Source organism: Marmota flaviventris, chromosome 20 (assembly GCF_047511675.1).
Source record: "Marmota flaviventris isolate mMarFla1 chromosome 20, mMarFla1.hap1, whole genome shotgun sequence".
Taxonomy (NCBI): Eukaryota; Metazoa; Chordata; class Mammalia; order Rodentia; family Sciuridae; genus Marmota; species Marmota flaviventris.
The window spans coordinates 17,390,069-17,399,927 of NC_092517.1; the positions used below are offsets into that span (position 1 = coordinate 17,390,069).

The 9,859-nt window shown below is 51.7% G+C and overlaps 1 protein-coding gene across 1 annotated transcript; it reads left to right on the plus strand.

The window, feature by feature from the left end:
• The first annotated feature begins 2,581 nt into the window (after nt 1-2,581).
• On the plus strand, nt 2,582-5,564 carry Trh (thyrotropin releasing hormone). Its single transcript, XM_027931764.2, has 3 exons — nt 2,582-2,653; nt 3,594-3,820; nt 4,730-5,564. The coding sequence occupies exons 2-3, from the start codon at nt 3,602-3,604 to the stop codon at nt 5,234-5,236; spliced, it is 726 nt and encodes a 241-aa protein (XP_027787565.2). The 5' UTR covers nt 2,582-2,653; nt 3,594-3,601; the 3' UTR covers nt 5,237-5,564.
• The last annotated feature ends 4,295 nt before the right edge of the window (nt 5,565-9,859 follow it).

Below are 9,859 nucleotides of genomic sequence, written 5' to 3' on the forward strand. Positions count from 1 at the left end.
GTGTGTGTGTGTGTTGGGGTGGGGGGCTGGGAGTCAGTAATAGCATGTATATCCCCCCATTAAATTATCTCATTATTCATTTTCAAAAAACACAGCATTAATCTGATCAGTAACTGCAGTCTTCGGAATCAAGCACATTTTCATTAGCCGAGAACAAAGGAGCAAACTGGAAAGATAAATGCAACATAATGATTAGATTCTCAGCTTTGGCAGGGGCGGGGGCAGCTCAGCGGGAGAGCTCTGGCTTCGCTCCTGCAGGAAGATCGCAAGTTCAAAGCCAGCCTCAGCAATTTAGCCAGGTCCTCAGCAACTCAATGAGACCTTGCATCTCAATAAAACGTGAAAAGGGCTCGGGGTGGGGCTCAGTGGTTAAGTACCCCTGGGTTCGATCCTGGGTGCAAAAAAAAAAAAAAAAAAAAAAATAGTGATCTCTGGATTTGAGCTCTGGGCGGGCTCATTTGCATAGGCAAAGGGCACTCCCCTGGGGTGGCTTACTTTCTAGGAACTGGCCTGACCTTGGGAGGGGTTGTCTGTCCTAAATCTGCAAGGTCTTAGGGAGTCAAGGCTAAGGGCACCGCCACTGTGGCTCCTTGGGCTGCAGGGGAGCCCGGGTGACTTCTCCCCAGCCACCCACATCCTGTCCCTCCAGTGAGCCACTCAAATCCCCGACAGAAGAAAAGACACGCAGGGGCCACCAGGGGGCGATGTTCCCCCCATCTGGCCCTCCACTGGGCTGCGTTGCTCTCCAAACACCTTCAGGCCTCCCTTGGAGATTGAGAGGCGACTTTGGTTGTTGTGATTGTTGTCTTGGTTTCTGGAGCTGTTTGTGCATTCTGCAACAGAGGAAAAAGTGAATCAAACACACACTGGGAGCAGAAAGCCAAAGGCAAAAGCAGTCTCCCATGTCACCCCCCAATCCCACCCACCGCCTGCTCCCCAGATCCTTCTCATAATGGTCTATTCAGGGTGCATCCCACAAATAGTAGCACGATGTGCACATTGTCCTCCACTCTGCTCTTATTCCATAATACTTCATATGGATTTGACCCATTCTTTGAAAAGCACCCTAAAGCCCCATAGTTTGGGGTGAGCCCCAGTCGACTTAGCAGCTCTCTCTCTTTGATGGACAGATATTTAGGCTGTTTGCAGTTCTGGCTTCTAGAAACCCAGGCTGCACTTGAATTATCCTCATGCACAGGGGACAGTATGTGCACAAACATTTCTGAAAGCTGGATCGTCTTGTGGAAGATACCTATAGGGTGCATTTTCAGATTGCTGTCCACAGGGGGTGGTAACAATGTCTACCTTCACCTTTGCGAGTGAAAGATGACAGGTCGGTCTGATTTAATTCTTAGCTAAGGGGGCAATTCTTCAAATCCTGGAGTCCAGCAGGGAGATCAGACTGAGCGCTCCAGGTTGGCCATCTTCCCAGAGCAAGGCATCTGACCTGGAGACCTACTGTGTGCTGACAGTTGGCAAGCTGAGGTCTGCAGAACTTAGTGTCCTCAAGGTAAAAATGAGAAGTGAGCTGGGCACCAAGATGCACGCCTGTCATCCCAGTGGTTTGGGAGGCGGAGGTCTCACTGAGTTGCTTAGCAACTTGCTTTTGCTGAGACTAACTTTGAACTCATGATCCTCCTGCCTCAGCCTCCAGAGTGCTGGGATTTTTTTTTTTTTGGGGGGGGGTGGCGCGTAGCAGGGATTGAATTTGGAGCCCTCAACACTGAGCCACATCCCCAGCCCTATTCTGAATTTTATTTAGAGACTGGGTCTCACTGAGTTGCTGTCACCATTGCTGAGGCTGGCTTTGAACTCGCAATCCTCCTGTCTCAGCCTCCCCAGCCGCTGGGATTATAGGCATGTGCCACCAGGCTCTGCTCAAATGGTTTTTAAGAAAACCCATAAATCCAGAATTTCCCCCTGAACTCTCCTGGTTTTAAAATCTTGCTCATTCAGATATTTCCAAAACACTGTAGGTGTTGAACAAAACTGTCCCATGAGCTGGGGACTGAAGCCACCTGTTTTCCGAGTTCTGAAAACTTACCCTTCCCTCTCCCATTTTGCAGATTGAGAAAACTGAGGCCCAGAGAAGGGGAGGCCTTGGCTGGAGGTGACTAGGTCAAGATCAGAGACTAGGTTCTTCTTGTCCATCACCCCCTCTCTCCTGCCACCCCCCTTGACTCTGTCTCTAGGGCTCTTTGATGGGTGTGTGTGTGTCGCCTCCTGTTTCTGGATCTCCTTAGGAGTCTCTGCCTTGTGGCCACCTCCTGCTCTTTCCTGGATGCCGCTGAGTCTCTGCCTCTTTCTTTGCCTCGAGCTCCTGCAGAGCTGGGTGCAGACACGACCCCACGACAGCCCCTTCATCCTGTGACTCCTCACTGCCCCTCCCACCCCCGCCCCAGATTTCCGGAGGAGGGGACAGGCGGGGTCCCGCGGGGCTCGCTGCCGTCAGCACCCCTCCCGGGCGACTGCGACCCCTCCCCGCTGACCTCATCGGCGCCGCAGCCTCGCGCCCATAAAAGCAGCGTCCCCACCGAGGAGCGCGCCGCTGGTGCCCCGGGTCCTAGCGGCGCTTGCAGACTTGGCGACCTGCTGACAGCGGACCCCGCGGCTCAGGATCCCGGAGCCACCCCGCGGAGCCCTAACCAGGCAGGTGAGCCCCTCCGATCCCTTGCAAGTGGCGTCCTTTCCGGAGCACTGGGAAAGGAGCGCACGATCGCCGGCCCCGGGACCCGACGGGAGCCCCAGCCCGGGGCGCACGGGCGCATCCTGCGGCTGCGGTGCGCGCCAGGTCCCCGGCACCCGGGGCGATCGGAGCCCAGCATGCATGCTGTCCCCGCCGGGATCGAAGCTTTAGGTTGGCTCCAGGGGAACCAGGGGCTGGGCGGGTCCGCGGGAGAGCCGGGGAGTTCGGATCCGAACCTCACGTTGGAAACCGAACCGCTGGCTTTGGAATGAATTAGGATGTTGGATTCCTGGTCCAGACGCAGCTCAGCGTTGCATGGAGAAGCGGAGCCTTGGATTCGGAATTTGAGCGCTCGAAATAGAATCCCAGGCCCGGGGCTGGTGGCCAGGGACAGGGAGCTCGCCTAGCTTTTGCGCAACTCCCTGGGTCCATCCCCAGCAAATAAAATAAAATAAAATCACAAGGAAGCCTCAAATACTAGATCAAGAAAGTTGGCGATGGAGTATTAGCATTAGAGTGTGGCGATGGGACCTTGGGGACAATGTTTGCAGCGACGCGATCCTTAGCATCCCGCTGGCCGTCGGGCCAGCGCTGCAGCCTGGGCGGGGACATCGCCGGCTTGGTCAACCTCAGCACTGGCTTCCCCAGCTTTTCCATGATGTCGAGAGGTGGCAGTGACAATAGGGTCCCCACGGTCTCCTGGCTCACACAGGCAGAAGGCGGCGTGGCCAGGCATCCCTAAGGGCTAGAATGGTTACAGGTGGCAGATTCCGCATACCTGGTGACCCTGGGGTCTTGCCACTCACTGGGAGGGGGGCTGAACCGTGAGCGATTTGTTCTGGGGAAGGAGAGGGAGAGATGGAGCAGAAGCGCTCACTCCACTCCTCTCTGTCCACTGACGCTCTAGCCGCTGCCATGCCGGGCCCTTGGCTGCTGCTCACCCTGGCTCTGACCTTGACCCTGACCGGTTCCCCGGGAGGCCGCGCTCAGCCCCAAGCCGCGCAGCTAGAGGCCGAGATGGCTGCGGAGCATCCTGGCCTGGACGACCTTCTGCGCCAAGCAGAACGGTTCCTTCTTCTCCAGGATGACATCCAGAGACTGCGAGGGGACCTGGGCGAGCCCTCAGGTGAGTGGGCGGGGCTGTTGGTGGCTGCTGGAGGTGAACTGAGCCGCCGGAAGGACTGGGGGACAGGGACGTGGGGTGGGGGGAGGACGACTTGAACCTCAGCCTCCTGCACTTTAGAAATCCTAATGCCACTCCTTTGGCAGAGACTGGAGACGACAATCGGTGGGATCAGATTCCTCTTCTCTCCTGCAAATATTTCATAGAGCAGATCTTCAAGGGACAAGATGCTGTGTGCCCTGCGTCCCCATCATGTGCACAATTTTAGTTACTGTTTATTAGACACTTATTTGCTAGGCACTATTCTAAGCACTTCAGATCCTTACTGAACTAGGTGATTTTTCCCTAGCAAAAATCAATAATAATAATAATAATAATAATTAATAATAATAATAATAATAATTATTATTATTATTATTAAATTATTGCTGGGATTGAACCCAGGGGCTCCTTCCTACTGAGCTACATGGCCAGCCCTTCTAAGTTTTTATTTTGAGACAGGCTCTCCCAAAGTTGTTGAGGGCCTCGCTAAGATGCTGAGGCTGGCCTCGAACTCCCGATCCTCCTCCCTCAGCCTCCCTAATCGCTGGGATGACAGTCATGCAACCACCACGCCCAGCAGTTATTCCCATTTCATACAGAAGAAAACCGAGGCTGAGAGAGATTGAGTCACTTCTGGTCGCATAGGCCAGGAAGTGGCAGAGCTGGGACCGGAATTCAGAGGTCATGGCTTTGACCTTCTCTGTGAGGGTGTGTCTCTGGGGCCTGAGAGGCAGATGCAAAATCTCTGGGGGTAGGTGCTGCAAGAAGTCTGCCTTGGCCTCCAAGAGGAAGGCTGGGGTGGGCATTCAGGAAGGTCTGCCTCTTGCGATGGTAAGGTGGGGGGGGGGGACCCTGATGGCCTCTTTCCTTCCCCAGAGTCCCTTCAACCCGATTCGCTCTCCAAGCGTCAACATCCGGGCAAAAGGGAAGAGGAGGCAGAGGAGGGAGTGGAAGAGGAGGAGGAAGGCGGAGCTGTGGGGCCCCACAAACGCCAGCACCCGGGGCGACGCGAGGATGAGGCTTCGTGGTCTCTAGATATGACCCAGCAGCACAAGAGACAGCACCCTGGCCGGCGCTCCCCGTGGCTGGGGTCCACTGTCACCAAGAGGCAGCACCCAGGCAGAAGGCTGGTGGACCCCCAGGTCCAGGGGAGCTGGGAAGAGGAGCAAGAAGAAGATGCAGGAGAGGGGACCCCGATGGTTGAGAGGCGCCAGCATCCCGGCAAGAGGGCGCTGGGAGGCCCCTGTGCGCCCCAGGGAACCTGTGCCCCATCAGGCCTCCTTCTGGGGCTCCTGAGTGACCTGAGCAGGGGCCAGGGGATCCAGGAGAAGCCGTCCCACCCCGAGCGTCGGGCATCCTGGGCCAGGGAGCCCCTGGAAGAGTGAGCCCTAATTTCCTGGAAAATCCAATTTGGGGATCTAAGGATATCTTAAGTGACCACTCCATCCCAGTCCCCTCTCTCCCCTCCTCCTTAGGTCCCCAGCCACCAACCTGAGCCTCCTGTATAACACACTCCCAAGTCCCTGTCCCTGTCCCCCAGGGGACCCAGGATCTCCTTTCCCTTCCTGAGCATCCTTCTGTAGATGGAAAGAGACTTCATGGAAACTCCCTGTGGGGACAATGGCCCTGCGTGGGAATATTCCATCACAGACCTGGAAGTTGTGGCTTGTATATAACCCCCCCACACACACTTAGGCACCTTCTCCTTGTCCATGATTGATAGTCACCCAAGTGGTAATAAAACATGCGTCCTGATCTCCGAGCTCTGCGGTGGTCACTCTGTTCCAGCTGACACGGGGTTTCTCTTGGGCATCCAGAGGGGCACTGAAAATCAGGGGGCGGGACTAGCGTTCCCCAGTTCTGCTGCCAATGGCCTGGGGGACCCCGGAAAGTCAAAAGTTCTCTCTTCTGTCCTCATCGCTGGACACATGTGGGAGGTGGATAGGGAGAAAGGACCCAAGGCCGGCCCCAGACACAGCTGGCTGAGGTGGATCTCTGGGATTGAGAAGCCAGTTCAGGGTCCTGACTTGAGTTTCCTGATGGGAGAAGGGAGAGGAGCCTCATGGTGTGGCTCAGGGCTATCATTCTCTTGGGCTGGGCTCGGTGGGGGCACACCTGGTAATCCCAGCAGCTGTGGAGGCTGAGACAGGAGGATCGCGAGGTCGAGGCCAGCCTCAGCCACTTAGACCCTTGGCAACTTAGGGAGACCCTGTCTCAAAATAAACTTAATCCAAAACCTTTAAGAAACCATGTGTGAATCAAACATTAATAACGATAGTAAAGACCCAAACACAACACCAGGGTGTCCTCAATATTTTGTGTATCTAACTTTTTAAAATCCTCACAATAATCCTCCTAGGTATAACTATTACTATGTCTATCTTACTAATGGGGAAGGAAGGATCAGCAAAGTTAAGTAACTTGCTAGTTTAACCTTTCACTTAAGCTAACCTCCACGATCCCTCCAGCCTAGCGAGACACAGTAGTGCACACTTGTAATCCCAGTAGCCGGGGAGGCTGAGGCTGGAGGATCACAAGTTTAAGGTCAGCCTTGGCAATTTAGCAACAACCTGTCTCAAAATTTTAAAAAATAAAAGAATTAAAAAGGACTTGGGATGGAGTTCAGGGGTAAAGTGCCTCTGGGTTAAATTCTCAGTTCAAAAAAAAAAAGAAAGAAAGAAAAATAAAATAAAATAAAATTCCCCATTTTAGGGTTTAGAAGTTCCTGGACACCTGTGATTTTTATTTTTGTTTATTCATTTATCTATTTATTTGGGGGCCCAAGATTGAACCCAGGGGCGCTTAACCACTGAGCCACACCCCCACCCTTTTTTATTTTTTTTATTTTGAGACAGGGACTCACAGAGTTGCTTAGGGCCTCCATCAACTGCTGAGACTGGCCTTGAACTTGCGATCCTCCTGCCTCAGCCTCCCAAGTCAATAGGATCACAGGCCACTGCTCCTGGCTACCATCAGACTTCTTAGAGGCAAGAAATAAATTTGCATTTTGTGAAGTCACTGAGATTTCACGGCCTGTGACCAGATTTGCCAAACACAGATACCTCCTCCCTTTCCTCTCCACACGGAGCTCCTTCCTAAAATCTTTTCCTGCTCACATGCGTCTGCCTTCACGGGTCAGAGCCTGGAACAAAGTAGATGCTCAATAAATATTTGTTGAAGGGCTGTTGCAAGCTTGAGATCAGTTGGATTTTCGTATCCCCGCCGGATTTCCTGGGGTTCCTTGTACTTTGGGGTTTCTTAGCAATAGATCTGGAAAGTACTGCAATTCTGCTTTCTACAAGGAAAGCGGAATCCTTGAGTGAGCAGGTTATTTCTGTGGGCATTGGGGGCTCCGTCTTGTTGGGGATCCTCAGGGGACTAAAGAACAGGCTTTGGAGTTGTCTCACTTGATAGGATGAGAAAACTGCCACTTGGTCTCCCCATTTCCATCCCTGGGGGCTTGCAATCTCCTCCTGGGAATAGGGACCCACTGGCACTTCCAGATTGTCCTGGGAGCCAGCCTCGCAAAGTCCCTTAGGTGAAGAATCTCAGCCTTACCTTTGGCATCGACCACCCAGGTGACACCCGAGAGGACAGAGTGAGGTACCTGTGACCTCTGCTGCAATTTGCTAGAGTGACTTTTTGTTAATGGCTCCACTCTCACCAAACTCATGGCCTCCATACTCTCCTGCATGACAGGACCTAGGGCAGGGTCTTGCACAAAGTAAGTGCTCAGTAAACAACCGAATGCATGAAAAGTAGGATTTGAGACCATCTGTCTGATTCTGAGCCCCGCCCAGGGAGGTGGTGGGGCAGATCCAAATGCTTACACCAAGCTCTGGGTGCCAGGTTCCTTCAGGCTTATATAAAACTGGTCCCAAGGATGGCCATGGAGCTTAGAGCTTATGTTGAAACCCATGGTAACATCTGCCCAAGTATCCTACCTTTTAAAATATCCTAGAGGACACCAAATGGCCCTCTGTTGTCTTACTTATTACTAACAGAGGGGCCAATCCATTGTGGACTGGAATCTGCAAAACGGTAAGCTCGAATAAACCTTTTTTTCTTATAAGTTCATTATCTCAGGTGTTTTCTTCCAGTGACTGAAAGCTGACTAGTAGTGTCTACTTTACAAGTGAGAAATAAGCCAAGCTCAGAGAGGTGATGTGATCAGCTCAAGGTGTACCCTGGTTCTGTAAAATCCCAGATCCTGGGGATCTTTTATCTTGATCTATTCTCCCTCTTGCTGGGGCAGTTTTTGCCAAAGCAGGGTGACTTCTTCACGGACTCACCCCTCACATCCAGCCTGCCTTGCTTGTGAAACATCTCAATGTCACTACTTCCTCTAATATGTTCTTTAATTAATTCTTTCTGCCAACCTTATTTGGATTAATTAAGTGCAATCAGAGGACTGGTTTTCTGAGAGTCTCAGTTCCTGCTCCAGGGCCTCTTGGGTGGGCCGAGAACATGTGGGACTTTTTACCTGAAGGATGTCAACAATTAGAACCCATTTCAATCAGCGGCCGACAAGCCGACTGCCTCAATTAGCTCCTTGGCTAAACGGGGCTGAGAGTTACAGGTTACCAAGGGGACCCGTGGTCCATGCCAGGATTTAAGTGGCTTTTATCTTCCGGGATCATCTTTCCTGAATTGCGGCCACGTTCTGGGGCTGGTAATTATTGGAAGGTTGATTAGACCCTGTCCATTACGGAGTGTGACTTCCTAATCACCAGCTGCTAGAGAGGAAAGCGTCCAGAGATGTCGCAGGTACACCCTGTCCCACGTGCCTGGCATTCAAACAGACATGTCTGCTGTGGGCCTGTGGCTTGAATCTCCCTGGGGAGGGGCTCAGGTGCAGCAGCCCAAGGGGGGCGAGAAGCCCTGGGCCATTCTTGGAAGGTTCAAGATCCTCTCTGAGGAGGTGCCCAGCCTAGGAAGAAAAGAGACAACCCCTACTGAGTATCATGCACTGAGCTAATAACAGCCACACTGTAGACTGATACTTCTGTAAATGCAGGGGCTGCGTGTACAGCTGGGGTCCCCTAAGATTAGTGACATCATAGCCGTCTTAGTTTGGGTAGGCACATTCTGTGATGTTTGCACAGCGACGAAACCATGGAATGAGGCATTTCTCAGTACGTATCCACCATGCTAAGTGTCGCAGGACTGGAATGATAACAGTTAGTGTTTATTGAGCACTTATTATGTGCCAAGCACGGCTACGGCTCACTCCACAGGGAAACGATTCATTCGTTCCTCTCTAGGAGGAAACTGAGGCACAGGGAGGTTAGGTGAGTGGCCCACACACCTGAGATTTAAATCCAGGAAGTGTGCTTTCAGGTTCAACAGCTACAGAATGCTAGATCTTGTGCTGAATGAATACCAGCGGTTCTCAAAATCGCCCAGAGACCAATGCGCCTCTTCCCACTGAATTGTTTTCTCTTTTGAAAAACACAGTTGATTGTCACAAGCATGTTTATATTAACAGAGCATAGATTTATTACGGCTCTCGTAAATTAATACATATTTTAGAAACTCTCATTTTTAATTTTTACTCTGGGAAATATCAATAGCTATAATCCATATAATGAAAAGTTCTTTAGGGTCCTCAATAATTTTTGTTTTTTTTGCCCTGGGGATTGAACCTAGGGGTGTGTGACCACTGAGCCATTTATCTGGGTCCTTTTTATATTTTAGTTTGAGAGAGAGTCTTGCTGAGTTGCTTAGGACCTTGATAAATTACTGAGGCTGGCCTTCAACTCACAATCCTCCTGCCTCAGCCTCCCGAGCCGCTGGGATTACCGGCATGCACCCCACATCCAGCTGTTATGGGAACTTTTTTTTTTTTTTAATTCTATTAAACATCTCTGGAGATTTCTGGTTGAACAGACTGGCTCCCCTTCTTCCTAAATGGACCAATCTAAACAAGGACAATCTAAACATTTCAAGAAAATTTGCAACTTAAAAATCAAAGATATGAAGATGAAGAAACAGAAAAAAACATTGAG

Bases quoted from the DNA above. Each gene is read 5' to 3' on its own strand.
- Trh (XM_027931764.2), top strand. From the start codon at position 3,602: ATGCCGGGCCCTTGGCTGCTGCTCACCCTGGCTCTGACCTTGACCCTG. The intron at 3,821-4,729 runs GCGGGGCTGTTG...CCTTCCCCAGAG, and splicing joins GCGAGCCCTCAGGTGAGTGG to TCCCTTCAACCCGATTCGCT.